The sequence below is a fragment of the Sardina pilchardus genome, chromosome 8 (genome assembly GCF_963854185.1).
Source record: "Sardina pilchardus chromosome 8, fSarPil1.1, whole genome shotgun sequence".
NCBI classification, from domain to species: Eukaryota; Metazoa; Chordata; class Actinopteri; order Clupeiformes; family Clupeidae; genus Sardina; species Sardina pilchardus.
This window is the reverse complement of record NC_085001.1, coordinates 25,758,536-25,777,104: the sequence shown is the minus strand read 5'-3', so window position 1 is coordinate 25,777,104 and position 18,569 is coordinate 25,758,536. Positions and strand designations below refer to the sequence as shown.

Genomic DNA, 18,569 nt, shown 5'->3' with positions numbered 1-18,569 from the left:
GTTAACGCTCCACCCGAAATAGTGAACGTAGGAGTCTTTCGTGCACCTATAGTCCACTGGTTTGCTGTAGTTGCATAGTCAGCCTATTAGTCAGTGTGACTTCCCTTTACCCTGGTAATGATGTCACAACTTTGAACAACTCACTGGCTACTTAAAGATACAATCTGCAGTCAAAACAGTGTCCATGTGGCATTCATGTAGTGAGCACGTTCTCTTTGAGCTATTTGGTGATTTGTATGTGATTTTGCTGTATTAAGCAAGGCATTTCATTTAGGCTGACATGGGAAAAAATCATTCTGTTTGGATCTTCATCATTGCTTTAGCCTTTGACCTTCTCAACTGTATTAAAGGTAAGTAGCCTAAAGTGAATTATGTTATAGCCTAGTCTTACTGAAAGAACATTCAAATAAAATATACAATTGTTTTACTAAATGACTATTGCAGTTGGTCTATAATAGAGTAGCCTAGTCTATATCCTCACAATTTAAGGACAGTAGCCTACTCGTGTAGAGAATGACAGTTCAAGCGAAGTTAAGTCAATGCAAGAAGGATAAGCGCAGCTAGAAGGGCAGAATTGTGGGTCTTCGGGAGATTTTTGAAGATAAAGAGGGACGCCCCTGCTCTGGTGGGAACTGATAACAAATATATTGTAGTTCGGCATAGTCCATGTCTATGGGCGCAAAATGGGGACCTAGTCCTGTGACTGTCTGCGTTAATAAGCGTGTCGTTTATGAGCAACCGGCCAACAGCAGTAGGCTAGGATACTGTAAATAACAGGCGCATGCACACCTATAAGATTTATTTTCTCCAGACTGGAATGCTAAAAATGTACCTGAATGGTCAGAAGGGCTTAAGGATGATGAAAACTTGCCCAAAATTCACATCCCTAAATCCATAGAACCAATACCTTGGCATATGTGGTGAAATTCTGAGTTAATATGGCCTGGAATGTCTTAAAATCTGTATTTTTCTACCACTGGGGAGCCTACCGGTCAGAGAGTGGTCTACTCCAGGGTAGGCTAGGCCTAATGATGAGTAGGCTACATTTTTTGTTTACATGATTTTGAGAAACTCTGGGACCAGATCTACAAGAAAATAAAAATTATATCTCCCCTGCTTCCTGTCCACAGCCTGTCTCAAGCTTATCCAAAAGATGAGCCAGGCATATAATGGTCTACTACACTATAGACCCACTCACATTTTACTGTCATGAAGTCAATAGTCCTGTCACCGTTCCATAGGGTCAGCTTCCCAGCAGACCTCCCGCTTCTCTGCTTATGAGGTGACCGTACCAAAACGCATAGCAAGACAGAGGAGAGACCTGGATACCCAAGACACAGGGGAGGTAAAATACAAATCCTCATCTTGTGCCCTCACTGACATGCAGACAGGTGGTCTGTCACTCACTGATCACTCATTTGTTGATTTAATATAGACATAATTATTATTACCAATATCAAGTTTTGTGCATTAGGTTATGGTTATGCCTTTTTTTGGCCACAGTGACTTAACATTGACCAGAGCCCTTTTTGTCTTCCAAAGGTGGTTTACACCATCCAAGCCCAGGGCAAGGAGCATGTTGTTATTCTGGAGAGGAACAAGTAAGTGTTTATATGAATCCCCTTCATAATCCTCAACTCCATAATATTGTAGGCTATCTTGTTTCTCTGGTGATCAATAGCCATCAATAGCATGTTTCTGTACATGCACACGGAAACCATACACACTTGTCGCTGAGCAGTGATATATCCAAATGCATTCTTGCATGCAGATTCTTGGACATCACTAGTAACCAGTAAGACAGCCAGAGACAGACATCCGTTCCAGAAAGTAAAAATCCTGCAGTTTATCATTTGGTGATATCACTAATTATCTGATCTACCTGGTTGCTAATTAAGATGAGCTGCATGGTTAAAATGGTTGGTGGGACTTTTACTTTCTGAACCCGGGATGTCCGCCTCTGAAGACAAACATACCAGAATTGTTGTCATAAATATATCTAATCATAAAAGATGGAGATGGTCACTTTCTTCCTGTTTTTGATGCAGCACCTGAACAAAACCCTTTCTCTTGGCTCTACTGTAGGTTCATGCAAGTGTAAGCAACATGAACCAATTTGCTATCTCAGTGACTGCTTCCATTTTACTCAGAAACAGAAACTATTGGAAGGGTACACAATTAGATCAGAGAGGGTTTGGTTATTAAGTTTTACGTCACCTAGGTTTGAAGTGGCAGAGCATTTGCTTGAGAAAGTCCAATGACATTTGTTTGTTTGTGTGTTTGTTTTAATTTCATAAAGGCGCAAATTTAAACCAATATAAAACCTCACAGTTTACATTAATAAGTGTATGCCAGATTGCATCATGCATCAGCATACCATTAAACAGAAATTCCTTGACAGGAGAACTACAGTATGTCTTCATTCCGTCTCTGACATCAGTAGTTGTTATGCCAGCTTTTATGGTTTCTAATTATTTTGGGAACAGATTGTGAAAGATGAATGACCACATTGTCATGGATCACTCCTACACTCCAAGTGTGGTCTATGCTGATGCAAACGTGTGGTTGAAGCTTAGTCAGGTCCTGTCAGATTAAACTTAACTTTAAATTGGGCCGGTCTCTGTTACATAACTTATTTCTGATTTTCTAATAAACTGATTCATATGTGTGTCACTTCCCATGTTACTATTTATGAAAATGTCCTGAGTAGGAATCTCTCTCTCACTGTGTTCGTTTATGGCCTACACTGTGTTTGTTCATCACTACTCTCACATATACACGTACAGACGCAGACATGCATGTGCAAATATTCATATTGATATGTAATGAAATCACATTGTTGACGTCTTTATCTCCATGTGTTCTGTTCATAGGGTCCTACTTCCCAGGGATTTCACTGTTTACACATATGATACAGATGGCTCACTCATCACTAAGAGACCTGACATGCAGGTAAGAATCACATGCACACATACTGTACATGGATTCACATAGACACACATATACATAAACACATACATAGAGATTCATAGGCACATATTTACACTCATACACAGAGATTGACATAAACACACAGACACATATATAACCTGTATTTATTTACTAAGCTAAGACTTCACAACATCTAGTTTTTAACAGCATTTGCACAGTGCTGTTATCGTCACTCAAATCTTGACCGCACACACTTCATCACACACTTCATGAAAAAACGGGAACTAACTCTTAAGAAATCATTTCCCAAAACAGAGTAGATGATGACAAATATGTGGGGGCACCACTTTCGGGAAGGAAAGACACACTGCATAAATTTTTTTTAAAACCATGCTGTTGACCTCTTAAGTTATACAAATTAAGAGAACTTCAGTAATCCACATGAAGCAAACATGTTCTCATTTGTGAACTGAAAACATAGACCTGTGTTGTTGTATGATGTAAAGAGCACTTCTTTTCCCTTTTTTAAAAATTATTATTCACCCTGCACTCCTACACAGAATCACTGCCACTACAGAGGCCATGTGGAGGGCGTTGAGTTTTCATCTGCGTCTGTCAGCCTCTGTTCTGGGCTCAGGTACAATCCCTTTAACTCCCTGGGTTGTTCTATGAAGTATAGTGCCTTTCAGCATTTTGTTTTTATACATAAAAAAAAACTGACTTAAATACTAACCATGTGTTCAAAACACAACACAAAAGACAAAAAAAGAATCTTCAGAGTATATTCAAAAGCTCACTGATAGTAATTGTCTGTATTTATGTATATGTCGTCAGTGGGTTTTTGACGGTAGGGAACGCTACATTAGGGATTGAGCCTCTGGAGGGCTCCTCTGGCTTTGAGCACGTGGTCTACCACTTGGAGGATGAGGAGACGGAACCTGCCACCTGTGGAACCCCCCACACCCATCACCCTAGCGACAGTGACATCTCCTTCAAAGCCCAGACCATTCACTCTCACGGTGGTGTATCTGGGGACCCTGTCAGTCATTTACTCAGAGTAAGTGTGTCTGTCTGTGCATGTCTCCCCTTGTATAGCGGCATCATTTTTTTTTTTTGCGCATACTGTATACTTACTGTGTGTGTGTGTGTGTGTGTGTGTGTGTGTGTGTGTGTGTTTGTGTGTGTGTGTGTCTTTCACCAGAGGAGGCGAGCTGTTATGCTGCAGACTCACTATGTGGAGTTGATAATAGTGGTGGATTACAATGGAGTGAGTAAGATTTACATTGACCGACGAGTGATATGAATTCGATAGATAGATAGATAGATACTTTATTGATCCCCAAGGGGAAATTCAAGAATTCAGTGTCATATGGTAATGTCAGACAGGTGCTGGGTGGTTTCCTCACGATTTTCTTGCTCCTCTCCTCTCTTTTCTCACCAACAGTTCAAAGTCATGAATAATGAAACCCGGGTTCAAGACCAGATGATACAAGTTGCAAATCGTCTAGACAGTGTAAGTCGTCAAGTGACATATTGTCTGTCTGTCTCAGAGGTGTAAAAGACTGTATGACCATCTTGTCTCTGCTATTAGTTTTTATTATAGTCATTGCTAGTTAGGCTGATCACATGACCACAAACTTTAACTAAATGCAGCTCAACAGTTTGGCCGTTTTGCAGTTTGCAACCTTTTCACACCAGTCTCACATGAAATTATTGATAATATTCACATCACATTATTGTAATAACAACTACAGTACATATCACATACATACTTAAAGGCTTAAAGAAAGAAGCCGTCACATGCATGTTTGCAGCGACAGCTACAGTTTCCCTCTACAGCTCTTTCAATTCTCCTTGTTCTGTCATTATGATCATAATTCACTTTATTCACTTCACCGCTTCACGTATTCTCCCACCTCCTCTCCCTTCTCTTCTGTTTACCGTTCTTTCTCCTCCAAAACTCTTCCTGTCTTTCCTCTCCACCTCACTGTCTCCATCCTTTCACCTGCCCTCTCTCCATCCCTTTTTCCCTCCCATGTAGTGGTATACGCCGTTGAACATCCGTGTGGTGTTGGTGGGCTTGGAGATCTGGACGGCAGGAAACCTCATCGAGGTGGACAACAAGGCTGGGGGCGTGCTGGGGCGATTCAGGGACTGGAGGCAACAGAATCTGCTGCCCCGCCATCGGCATGATGTCGGCCAATTTGTTGTGTATGTGTGTCTCTGTGTGTGTGTCTGTTTGTGCCTGTTTGCAGTGATTCAAATGTTGGGCTTTTTATTTAGTCTCTAGTTTATATCCAAATGAATAACACAAATGTTGTTCTTCAAAAATGATGTAGTATAGTTCAAATGCCTTTGTCTACCTCTTCTCACCCACTTGTCTTTTCCAGGAAACAACATTTCGGAAATATCGGAGGGCTGGCCTACCTTTCTACTGTCTGCAGTCAGTCGAGTGCTGCAATAAACATTGTAATTCACGGTTCACACTTCATATAAAGCTACAGTACAACAAAATCCGCCTCTGTCCTTTCAAAAGAATTTGTATATGACATCATGTCAGGTCACTAATTAGTATGTCTTTGTTCCTTCCAAAGTACGGGAGAGTGGGCTACCTCTCAGACATTATGGCCCATGAATTAGGCCACAACCTGGGTATGGATCACGATCATACAGGCTGCCACTGCCCAGCCAAAAGCTGCAAAATGGGTCGCAAAGGCTCGTGTGGAGACTCATGTGTTAACATGTGAGTGATTTTTTTTTTTTTTAATAGCATTTGTGTGTCAGTCTGTATGTGATAATGAGTGTGGAAAGAGTTCAGAACACTGCTTCTGAAACAGATAGTATAGAATCATTTTGTAAGGGGGGAAATCAGTTGACTGAATGCACACATTCATTAAATGATCTCTCTTCACTTTCTCTCCTGATCTCCCTCTTCCATCTTTCCCTGTCCCTGGCTCTCTACTCCTCTGCAGTGTTTTCAGCGACTGCAGCGCTGATAGCTTTGAAAAATTGATGCTCAGAATGGGCAAACGTAACTGTCTCCTCAACGTGCCACACCCACACAAGACCTACCGTAAGCCCGACTGTGGTAACAAGCTGCTGGACCCAGGGGAGGAGTGTGACTGTGGCTCGGAGGAGGTGTGTGGGTGCGGGTGTGGGTGTGGGTGCATATGTGTGCTAAGCATTTTGAATGCATGCTCATGCATGTGTGAAGTGTTTCTGTGCTGAAAATCTTCTGTTCCTCTCCTCAGGAGTGCCAGGAAGACCCGTGCTGTGAGCCAAACACCTGTAAGCTGAAGTCCGGGGCTCAGTGTGCCGATGGGGAATGCTGCAGGAACTGTAAAGTAAGTCACCTCACACGAGCCTTAAGAACCTTCAACTGTCATATGTACTGTATTCCACATTACTGATGATCGTGTCTTTCTCTCTCAGTTCCTGCCAGGTGGTTATGAGTGCCGCAGTCAGTCAGATGAGTGTGACCTTCCGGAGTACTGCAACGGATCGTCTTCTGACTGCCAGGCTGATGTCTTTGTGCAGGACGGACATCTCTGTAGGAACAACCAATCATATTGCTACAATGGCAAATGCCAACACCATGACACCCAATGCCAGGCCCTGTTTGGTTCCAGTGAGTTCTAGCTTCTATTTACTTTTTCTTTCATTTTTCATTCTTAAATCTTAACTACACCGGGCTTTAAAAATACGGTATCTATGCACGGTACCTGTCTTTACATACTGAATATCATTCAGTATCATCGTACAAGATATTGAGTTTCAATATATTTTCATATTTTCAGTATTATTATGTCTTCAGTAGTTCTGAACCAAAGTGTCTTCTTTGACAGAGGCAAAGTCTGCAGCAGACGAGTGCTATGAATTTGTGAACTCCAAGGGGGACCGCTTTGGAAACTGTGGTGGCTACCGGAAGTGCAGCGCCAGGTTAGACCGTGTTGATACACAATTTCAGACAGCACACAAACAACGCATACAAACAACTTAGAACAACAAGCTGGGTTACTATGACAATCAAATGTATGTGTGAGGGGGCATTGTGGCGTAACAGGCTAAAGCATCAATCTATGTACGGGTCCAATTGCCCACAGGGATCCTGGTTCGCATCTGACCTGCGATCTTTTCCATATCCGACCCTATCTATCTCTCTCCCACTCACTTCCTGTCACTTTTCAATTGGAATAAAGGCAAGAGCCTGATAAAACGCAGAGAGGCCGTTCTATATTGTGAATATAGCACAGCTGAGGGGTGTTGTTAGGCACGAAGCGAGCGAAGCAAAGCTTCGTTAAACAACCATCAGCTGTGTGTGTGTGTGTGTGACTGTGAAATCGTCTGTTCACTGTGTCATACTGTGATATCTTCCTCTATACATCTAAGTATACATCATGTGGTCATATGGCATACATGTATGTACGAATGTACATGTACAGTACAGCATCTCTGTATTAGATCTGTATTAGAAGTATTCATATTTGTGCACGTTGTACCCCTGCAGGGATGCCAAGTGTGGGAAGCTGCAGTGTGACAATGTGAACTTGGACCTGTTTGACACGGAGCCCTCCATCATCTCAACCACCATCGGTCAAAACAAGTGCTGGGGGGTGGACTTCTTAATGGGGCCTGACGTGTTGGATCCAGGAATGGTGAACGACGGAACAAAATGTGGAGAAGACAAGGTGAGCTGGCATTACACAACCACAGTGATGACAACTAGAGAAATAATAAATAAATTACCCGAATGTGCTCATCTGTGTTTGTCTTTGTCTCCAGGTGTGTATGAATAATAAGTGCCAGGATGCGTCAGTGCTCAAACCTGACTGTGACATGAAGGACAAATGCCATGGCCATGGGGTAAGATATTACTTCAGTACTACATCTGGGATGGATTGGTCCGCACACTGGGTAGGCTCCAAAAATACACTTTATTTACTTCATAAAAAGGCAACGTTTCAATCCGCAGTGGGATCTTCTTCAGGCAAAAGAAGTTTTTTTATGAAGTAAATAAAGTGTATTTTTGGAGCCTACCCAGTGTGCGGACCAATCCATCCCATTATCTATACTTTTGTCCGGCACCTGGACTATTTCTGTGGATGTGCGCGCCCCAACCAAACGCCTTCAGTACTACATCTCCCACTGTTCATCCAGCTTGCCACATCTACTGTATCTGTCTTCTTCTGGACTTTAATATTTGTTGGTGTTTCTTAGTGTTTTCCCGTCTGAGAAAAGATACCAATCTGCTGTAAAAATGACTGAGACAGTAAACACAGATCTGCACATGTTCACATAACAGGTTTGTAACAACAATAAGAACTGCCACTGTGATTACGGATGGGCTCCACCATTCTGTAAGGAGGAGGGTTATGGAGGCAGCATCGATAGCGGCCCAGCGTGGAACGGTAGCCTGACATTGAGGCATCCTACAATATCTATGTTTAATGACATACAGAATTTACATGATTATTACATTGTTTAGATTTACATTCTTTTTATGGTCTGGTTACCCGACACAATAAGCTGCTTATCAGAACATTTATCTTTAAACCTCACTATCTGCCATGCCTCACCCCTTTAGATAAAGACAAGGACGTCAGGGATGGTTTGCTGATCTATTTCTTCCTAGTTCTACCTCTGCTCCTGCTGGGTATGACTGTGTTTATTGGTTGGAACCAGCTGCAGCAGCACCTCTGCAAGAACAGGTACGAGTGACTGAAGGATGGGAGGTTATTGGGTCAGGGCCAGGGGGCAGGCGAATTACCGGAAGTTGAAACACCCATGGAGCTGGAGCTATCAACTCTTCGCTAACCACATAAAATGCCCATTCGTTTTGTAGTTTTTTTTAAATCCCATAGCTTCATGTAACATTTAATCTGTGCCATCATTGTAGCTTCTGTATTTTTTACATAAACAACAGAAGGCAAAACAAGCTCAACTACCTCGTACGTCACGTTGGGATCCTATAAGAAGAATATTTAGCATGTCTGGTTGTAGGGAAGCTAACTTTGATGTGGTTATGCCCATCGCACCATGGGGAGATAACCGTATTGTTTGGATAAGAAGCTCAGTCCATCCTTATGTCCAGTCTGCACTAAAAGCTATGTAGCCTACAAGACCATTGTAGGCCTATGTTAAGGTAATATTACAAGTAAGCCAAATAAAAAAAACGGCACTAATAATTTCAGAGGTTTCTGATGGATTGACAGTTGGTAGTAAAAGTTGGAAGAAGATAATAACTGTTCTGTTTTTGTTTTACCATTGACTGTTTGAAGATGATCATGTCCAGTAATTTCAACAAGAACACGACTTGATATCACTTGTGATGGTGATGTTAATAATAATAAATAAATATATGTTTAACTTTGAAGACTTTGAAGGCGAAGGAAGTTTGAGAATAATTTCTGTGTGAACCATCTATCAGACTAGTTACAAGATTAAGTTCGATGCTAAGGCCACAAAGTTAATTTTGAGTCGCAGCACAGCACGATAGGAGGTCACTGAAAGACCGTTCAATTTGTGTCAGTGCCCTCCCATTGAAAACAACGGAGTCTGTTCATCCATTTCTTTTACTGTCTCCTCTCCTCCAGGACTGAATCTGGACAGCTGCAGACCAAAAATCAAAATCCAGCCTCTCCAGCAGTAAACCCGGCTACTACACATGGAGTGAGTCAAAACACACACACACACACACACAAGACGTAGACCGTAGACACACATACACACACACGCACTCACACGGCATACTCACACTGCATAGACATGGTGATTGTGATTGTGTGTTGGGAAAATTGAATAATAGACTGCAATTTCATTTAGCTTTTTTCTGATTATTAGTGAGCTTGCTGCAAGGCAAGCCTATCTATTGTTCTTCTTTGCCCGTTTTTTTGAGAACGCCTCTTCTCCTAGAGCGTTTGAGCTATCGACACGGTTCAAACACAAAAAAATCAGGCCCGATCCGATTCGGTGTAGGTTGCTTGTTAATGTCGGATGGCTGCCGGTTGTCGTTTTTCCAGTATTCACGTTTTTAGACCCTTGTAGTTCCGCCATGCTCCACCAGAGGCGTTTCCCCATTGAAATGAATGGGGGACTGTTCAGGCGTTTACATCACTGCCCCCTGGTGAGCAAGCCCACTCTTGCAGCTCCTCCACGGAGATGCACATGTCTAGTTTACATTACGTATACATCTTCTGGACAGAAGAAAGCATGCATTTTCTTTATTTCTAAAGATAGATCACTGTAGACTCACCTTGATGAAGAATGTGATTAGATTCAGCAAATCACACTGAAATGGTTCAATCATTCAAATCCATATTTTACACAGGACCATAAAAGAGTTGTCTATGCTGGTAATGTGGCTATAACAGTTCAACTCATGGCAGTTATAATAGTAGAAGCAATGAAAAAATCAGGGCGCTCAGATTTGTGTGTGTGTGTGTTACAGGTTGTTCAGCCCTCAATGCCGGCCTTTGTGCTTTGTTACGGAAGTTCGGACCCGCAATCACAATACAAGTAAGGATGATGCTCAAATATCTATGGCTTAAAGGAACAAGCAATTCATTTTGGCATCAGCTTCCAAAGTATTTAAGTGGCATTTTGATGGCATGTTGTCATCTGAAGGAGAGATAAGTCATGTGTTGTTTTCACCAGCTATCCAGGATATGCACACTGTAAAATGTTTCACTGTGAATTTACTGTAAATTGCTGGCTACTAATTGCAGGGATGCAAACACACATGTGGTCAAAAAAGAGAGAGCCTCGGAGCGGGGGGGGGGGGGGGGGGGGGGGGGGTAGGTGTGCTTAGGTGCGCAGTGTGGCGCCGGTGGCCGTGGGGTGGTGCATTATGGGTATCGAGCATCTTGGAGGAAGGCCTATATATGGTCACTACGGTGAATGTAGGGGGGTCATGATGTTCAGTACCTTTACTCTGAGTCAAAGTTGCTGTACCATCATCATCATCTTGGCAAACTACTGCACCTTGAGCATGCAGTGTATGCCGAAAAAAAGCCATTGTAGTAATGTTTGGGCACTGAAATCTTGAAAGAACACCCAGTGCAACCTTTTTTCGTTTTGTCCAAAATGATTTTTGCAAATTGCAAAATCCCCCTAAACTTGCTGTTTAGGCCTACATAGCCTATTAGCCCATGACTACACATTCTAAGGTTTCAGTGAAATATTGGCACACCACTAATAATATAGACAAAACAATTAATGCCAAGTACAAACAAATGATGGGAATACTATGTTTTATATAAGCTAATGTCCAACCAGCTCCTCTATAAGACTAGCTCTTCTCAACATTGCTTTATTGTGTTCTATATTCTATACCAGTGGTTCTCAAACTTTTTCTTTCATTCCCCACTTTGATCAAGCTTGGCTTTCCCGAGCCCCACCTGTCCATCATCGCTCTAAGAAAGTATAGGTCAAGCTCAAAATTGTCACATTTATAATGTCACTTGCTAAATATACATCAGTAACCAATAACAGTTAGGCTAGGCCTACAGATAAATATCAGTTCAAAAATAGAGAAAATAAAAATCTAAATCAATGACCAATAACGTCAGTTTTTTGTCATTGACAAGGTGTCAATCCTTGCTTCAAAAAAAGCTAATTTCCAAAATTACAGCAAAAGGGCCAACTATATGCTACCGTTGTGTTAGAAATGAAGTTCAACACTCTCACAACCTCGTTCAAAATCTTATTCAGGTCAAGCCTTGACGCGAGCGCTTCCCTGAATGAAACAATCCGTCTGTTGCGCATCGGGCACTACCCTCTTTATCACGACGATAGCATTTCTTTAACCTGCTATCGTCTGTGCGCCAACCGACCAAGTCCCTCACGGTTTTCCCATTTGATGTCCTGTTCTGCCAGGTAGACTAATTGTTGAGATCAATGTTGAATAGTTCATCTGCAGTGGCCCTACTTTTGGCATACTCGCAGAATAGAATATCGGCCGCTGTCAAGTTAACAAAGCGGACATAAGCAATAACTAAACCACCTTTGTAAAGTCAGTGGCCTTGTCCACTTGCAAGGCAAAATATGAGTGTTTGCGTTTGTCAAGCAGTTGTTCTTCGAGATCGCAGAATTCTTTATGCAAGTCCCATATACACTCCTACAAGTTTTTTTTTGTCAAGGCAGGTTGCTGCACTGCCAGCTACATCTAATCCAAACATAGTAGGCCAATAAAAAAAGAGGATATAGTTGGTTGGTAATCTAAATGCAAAAAATGATAAGGGCTAAACCAAAATTATGCTAATCGCGATTATAGCCACATTGCTACAATTCAAACGATGTTGACATAAATTAACAACTACTACAATAAGGCCATGATTTCCAATACAACTAACAACATAACATGACAAATTAGCCTCACTCACGTAATTGTCTTCCCATAATAGGCTAAGTAGGCATAGTCTAAAAAACAATTCTAGGTTATGCTCCACAGTAGACAGATGTGCTCCTCCCGACACTTAAAAGACAAAGGCTATTTTTGGACATGTTACGGTAGACACAGAGCTGTTTGATCTGATCTTAATCCTGATTTTATTATTGATGATATCAGCAGAGTTAGCTTTTATAACCCATCCAGAGGTGCGCATGACGAACTTAACTTTATCCACATGGCAAGCGGAGCACATGCGTAAAGGTGCGTAATCTGGTTATTCATATTCTACCGTTCTCCGTCGCTGCCCTCAGTGAATTCTTTGATGTCATTAGATGGTTCCCCTTGTCACATGCAATTCAATGGACAACTTCGAAGTAGAAAGAATTGTTTTCTTCTTCATTTACTGCATCTCAATTATCTACAGACCCCCCCCCCCCCCCCCCCTCTAAAAAAAACTCTTCGGATTTGCATGATTCACACAAGTCCCACAAAGCGACATGAAAAAAGCGGGAGGCGCCGAAAAGCGAGCTGTTTGCATCCCTGTAATTGCATGACTTTCACAGTAATTTACCGGTACTATCTCACAGTAAATTACTGTGAATTCCATGTTTTACTGTAAAAGTCATGCAACTCAGTAGCCAGCAATTTGCTGTGAATTTACAGCATCATGTTGTGTATAATCACAATACCATACTGTACACTTGAATTTTTACTGTAAAAGTCATGCAATTTAGTAGCCAGCAATTTGGAGTAAATTTACAGTATCATGTTGTGTATAATCACAATACCATACTGTATATTTTCATTTTTACTGTAAAAGTAATGCAACTCAGTAGCCAGCAATTTGCTGTGAATTTACAGTGAAAGATATTGTACATTTGAACATTTGATTTGTGATTTACCTGACCTATACCAACATGTTTTGGATCTGGTCAATAAAAGCAACAACAAAGAAAATACCATTTGAACTTTTAATGAACACTTTTCAATGAAAATCATTGAGCAGGCCATACAAACATTATAATATGAAGACATAGGATTGAACAAAAAAATATTGTACAGGCCTGAGACGGTGCAGCATAACCTTGTCTGATTTGACACGGAATGAGTCAGGGGGTAAATAGTGCAGTGTGTAAGTGCAGTATGGCAAGTCCATGTAATGTAGTATGTGTGCTCAGGATGCGAATGGCATGAGGAAAGAAACTCCTCCTCAGTCTTCTGTTTTAGCCAAGTGGGATCAGACGTCTGCGTTACCTCAATGGTTTAAATAGTCCATGGTCAGAGTGTTAAAAAATGTTGGCCCCCTGTCCGTCCTCTTCTGGTCCTGCAGGGGTAGGGTGGTGCTCTGATGGTACCTTCGGCAGTAAATCAAGTATCTGTAAAAGAGTACAATAGGCCCTGTCCATGAATATAACTAATACAAACTACTCAAACTAGTAATCTTTTGTGACAAATAAAAAAATACCCACATTAGCAACCTATGAGTCAGATGCAATAGTTACAGTATAAGTAATGCAGATGTCGGGTGCTTTTCTTTTGATAGGAAGGATATTTCAAAGTGACCCCACAGTTCTGAGCAATAGTATATCTGTGTGATATCATACCTAAGTGCAACACTGTCTCCAGCAGCTCCAGCCTTTGTACGTACACCACCTTTCTGATGCCTTACATCGATCGTCCCCCATCTGACTTGCAATAGCAGCCTTTGGCTCCACACTGAGATTGTGACATGGCACCTAAAAAATAAAACGGCAATTGTCATACACCTTGTCATGGTTGAGCAAGATTAAAAAAATGAAGCATTAAAAAATAAGTAAGACAAGTCAATGAAATGTACAAACAGATATTATAATTACCTTGTGAAGGCACCCTTGCCACCACCACCATCACCATCTACTGTATGTTAATTCCTGGTATCAGTTTATTTGTGAGGGCTCTGTCAATAATAGATAGGATTTAACATAAGTATGCATTCTATACAATACACTTGAAATAATGAATATGATCAGTTTGGCAGATATTCACAACACTTTACATTACCACCAACACAATGGTAAACATGGATATTTCAAGAGTATAGTATTTTAAGTAGCTGCATTCATTCACAGTAGAGCACTCACAATGGTACCAATAAATACATTCAAAACACATTAACACTTACGCCACGTTGAGGGAAGCAGCTATGGCTTCTAGACGTCATCAATTAGCAAGTAGTGCAATCAGGACAGACCGACTTTACCCGGGATGGTTGATGGAGCCCACTACACAATCATAACAAACAGACAAGGAAGAGAGGGGATAAACGTACAAATAAATGCACACATCATAATGCTATATGTAATTCTGTACATTTTTTGTATGTGAATGTGTGCAGGGCAGGACCTACATTATTCTGGGCTGTCTTCGTATGGAAGTGGCACAAATTTGGAATTTTCGAGAATGCGCTCAGTGTTCCCAGGGCACCAGTCCTCACAATGCAATGTCTGTAAACAGAGGGAACAGAGGGAGACTAAGATTAATACATTGCAAAACACACAGAAGATAAAAAGATCATCACTGAAGCACTACTACACTCATATAAGCAGATTAGGTATATCAAACAAGGGATAAATAAGGGCTATGAAATTAAGAACATGAAGCCAAACACTACCCTTCACAACCTAAAGTGCATCATACCCCCATTCACATCCTTGACACGTCTGTTAATGACAATGGCCATACTAAACTGCAGTTTAGTTAAGGTTAAGGTGGGAGATAAATTACTACATTCATTAGTTTTACTGGTCCTCTTTCCCTTTGTATCGGCACTACTGTATATCAAATTTAAATTAAGTTATCTACCTAAGTCTATGTCCCATGACAATTCTTAAAAGTCACGTTAGTTAGGAAAGTAACATTAACAACTCTCATCTGTGTCTGCAATGTTAACTTAATGTTAGCCTGCATGGCTACAATCAGCCACTTTAAAGATAGCTAACGTAAACGTTACTTGCGCCTGATATTTCATTCAAACTAAAACTACATTCACAACGACATCTTACACAGACGTATTGTTGGATATGATATTAACTACCATTCCAGATATTGCACATAATCGTGAAGTTAGCTATTGAAAAAGCTAACTCTGCAAATGTTAGCGATTCTTAGCTCGCTAGCTAATGGCTAGCCAGCCACTTCTAACACAACGGGTTTTGGTAAACATTACAGTATAACACCAATATATATTTTTTAATTAAATTCCCGTTTCTAAGTAACATACAAAAGCACTGTACTTCTTACCTTGGATATGATGGCAGAGTTTGTACAGCTTACACATGCAGAAAAGTGATGATTGAAGTCACTGGTGGACGGCTGAGTTGAAAACTCAGTTGAGGGTGGCAGGCAGCAGGTGCGGGTGGGAGGGGGGAACGTTAGAAATCGCCCCACAATGCTGTGCGGTTCAAGTGCAATTCAAATTTCACAACAAGGTGCTGTAATGTGATAGAGCTACTGTGATTTTACAGTAAATGTTTGAGTACAGTAATTTACTGTGAAATAATACTGTAAGGTATTGTGAAATCACAGTAATATTTAACAGTGCAGTAGTTCTTTTTTTATGAACAGAATGACACTGCAAAACGTTGACAAGCTTGACTAAACAGTACATTTAGAGACAGCGGTGCGACGAGGCAGTGGTATCTCAGTGGATGGAGTAAGGAACTGAGCTAGCATGCAATAGTCAGAAAGTTGTGGGTTCAATTCCTGTTGCCATTTCCAGGTCTTATAAACATTACAAACCATGCCTTTTGCTTTGTCATTTGTCAGTAAATTATAACAGCAACAGTCAATTAAAACAATCTTCAACCACACCTTGAATGCTGATTTTATCTAATCATTCACTTGGCTCTCACCATTTCTCTCTCCATTCAGACCCCATACTGTAGCAACACACGTGAGGCCTCAGCGACTTCCTCTTCCTCCTCCTCCTCCTCGTGTAAAGTACTAGGCAAGGCGAAGATGTCTGTCTACAGAAATGCTGTTGTGGGTATATGAAGGAGTCCGGCTCCAGCGGTTTGCAGTGAAAGATTATGTCAAAGATAACACAGAGCATCATATTCTATTTGGGGAGAACAACTCCCTCACACAAATGACTGTGGTTCTTGTCACTTTATTATTATTATTATTATTATTATTATTTTTTCGGTTTATTTTCAAATCCTGTATAAAATAAAGTGATTTTTGAAAATTGGTTTTGTTTTGTTAATGATAAGTACAATCATTGTCATCATGTGAAAATTGTGTATAGTAAAGATGACAGAATAGATGAAAAGAGTATTTTTTAACAGTGAAGGTAAACTTCTTTATCTAATCAGGCAAGTCCTATTGAGATAGAAATCTAATTTTCAAGAGAGATTTTATTGGCAAAGTAAGTGATAACATTATAGCCTGGATGCCAGCCGAACTAGCCCCGCCCACAACATTTGAGTTCGAGAAGTTGTTCAAATTCTGACTAGAATTAAGTAGGCTATGACAACGTCAGGCTAGTAAAATGATAGTAGAATTAGAAATATCCATTTCCCAAGTAGAAACCGAGGTTTATACATGTTTCTTCAGCTCAGAGATTAAAGGGAAACTCACATGAATCTGTTTCTCAAGGTTATTGAGTACTGTCGTCGGTAAAAAAAATCTGAAAAGAATAGGTGCTACCTAGCTGGAGTTGCTGCAGCAAACAGCAAGAGCAGCCAGGTAGTTAGTGCTACATTCTGGGGGCATGACTTTAAAATGCAAGTGTGATAGTGCAGACCAGTGGCACATGTTCATTGTCTATTTTGTCCACAATTTGTAAGGATAAACTAGGGTCTCTTGAGAAAGGATGCTAGCCATTGCATTGAAAAATGCCAAAGGGGATCATAAGTCAACTAAATGACTTGAAACTCTCCTTTTGATGTTTTAGATCAGGGATTCCCAAACTGTGCAATCTGCTTCTAGGGGGTAGGCGAGGTGAAAAGGGCTATGTCGGAAAGGTGTCAACTTTTCAAGAGTAAATCATTTTGAATCAAGTTATAATGATATGGAAATATGACATTACAACAGGAAAGAATTTGTAAACTCTAAAGTAGGCTATGTTTTATTTTTTTTTTTTTTTTTTTTTTTTTTTAAGGCGGCTTACATGATGCCTGGAATGCATCATAATGTTTTGGGGGGATGGTGGGGGTACGCGAGCCAAGTCAGGGCGTAGAAGGTGGTACATGGGGGGAAAAGTTTGGGAACCACTGCTGTTTTAGATGGTTGTGGACCTGTAGTGGAAACTGTAGGCTACGTGAGTGATGTCTACAGACACCCCCTATGAACAAAGAGTAATATGAACTGAGAACTATGAGTGGAATAGAGAATGCACACTAGGGTGGTCTGATGCCATTCTCTCTCTTTCTACCCTGTCCTCTATCTCCTGTATGTTCTCATTTGTTTTTTTCCCAGCATTTTCTTCATATAGCTCAGTCAGCGGCTTTAGCCGACAGATTACGCATCACCAAAGAAAGCATAGTATGTGGGCTGCTTGACCATCAGAGAACGGAAGATGCTTGGTGTTTGGGAAAGTGACTAATCCAGTGACATTAACGTATCGTCTAACTCCCACATGTCTGTTCTGGCTCACCTCTCCAGTGGGGCCTCCCTTATGTTGCTCACAGAATCAGAGCATGTAACTATTTATAGGCTACAATGAAGACAAAAATAGTAGTTCCCGAGTATTGATGAAATGGAAGCGTAAGCATTAAGTTCTGCCAAGACTCAGTATGTCATTCATCTTTGACTAATCACCAGTCTGCATCAGCCTTTAAAGGGATATTCCGCCATTTTTGGAAATAAGCTCAGTTTCCACCTCCCCTCGAGCAAAACAATCGATATTTACCTTTTTCCTCGTTCATCCAGCCATTCTGTGAGTCTGGCGATACAACATTTAGCTTCAGCCTAGCATAGATCATTGAATCAGATTAGACCATTAGCTTCTCGCCTGCTAGCATCATGCTTACAAGTGACTAAGGTTTCTGGTAATTTTCCCATTTAAAACGTGTCTCTTCTCAAGTTAAAAAGTGCAATAAGACCAACTGAAAATGAAACCTGGCGTTTTTCTAGGCTGATTTGAACTACACTCTCATCTGGCGTAATAATCAAGGCAAGTTGCAAACGTACCATGGGCGCAGTGATATCTGAAAATAGTCCCCATAGGCAACAAGCAGGAAGTGGTGCGTCATATCACTGCACTCATGGT

The 18,569-nt window shown here is 41.0% G+C and overlaps 1 protein-coding gene and 1 long non-coding RNA gene across 3 annotated transcripts; one reads left to right on the top strand and one right to left on the bottom strand.

Annotated features, from left to right (window-relative positions):
* Positions 1-233: 233 nt before the first annotated feature.
* Positions 234-16,535, top strand: LOC134089086 (disintegrin and metalloproteinase domain-containing protein 9-like). The gene is made up of 22 exons (XM_062543397.1): positions 234-350; positions 1,242-1,345; positions 1,543-1,601; positions 2,874-2,952; positions 3,492-3,568; positions 3,766-3,988; positions 4,133-4,198; positions 4,376-4,444; positions 4,973-5,142; positions 5,322-5,400; positions 5,526-5,674; positions 5,904-6,069; positions 6,183-6,275; positions 6,364-6,559; positions 6,777-6,870; positions 7,439-7,619; positions 7,714-7,794; positions 8,234-8,339; positions 8,516-8,639; positions 9,525-9,600; positions 10,379-10,446; positions 16,229-16,535. Exons 1-22 carry the CDS (start codon positions 281-283, stop codon positions 16,302-16,304), a joined length of 2,406 nt encoding a protein of 801 aa, XP_062399381.1. The 5' UTR covers positions 234-280; the 3' UTR covers positions 16,305-16,535.
* On the bottom strand, positions 13,277-15,892 carry LOC134089089 (uncharacterized). 2 transcript variants are annotated; one of them, XR_009940018.1, is made up of 6 exons: positions 15,599-15,892; positions 14,702-14,802; positions 14,481-14,580; positions 14,176-14,255; positions 13,924-14,055; positions 13,277-13,695 (listed from the first exon to the last, which is right to left on the bottom strand). It is a non-coding gene; the product is annotated as an uncharacterized LOC134089089 (long non-coding RNA). The 2 variants fall into 2 exon arrangements; XR_009940017.1 differs by having other exon boundaries at positions 14,706-14,802.
* Positions 16,536-18,569: the final 2,034 nt, after the last annotated feature.

Coding starts and splice junctions, on each gene's coding strand:
- LOC134089086 (XM_062543397.1), top strand. CDS start 281: ATGGGAAAAAATCATTCTGTTTGGATCTTCATCATTGCTTTAGCCTTT. Junction 5,675..5,903: donor GGAGACTCATGTGTTAACAT/GTGAGTGATTTT, acceptor ACTCCTCTGCAG/TGTTTTCAGCGACTGCAGCG. Junction 7,795..8,233: donor ACAAATGCCATGGCCATGGG/GTAAGATATTAC, acceptor TTCACATAACAG/GTTTGTAACAACAATAAGAA.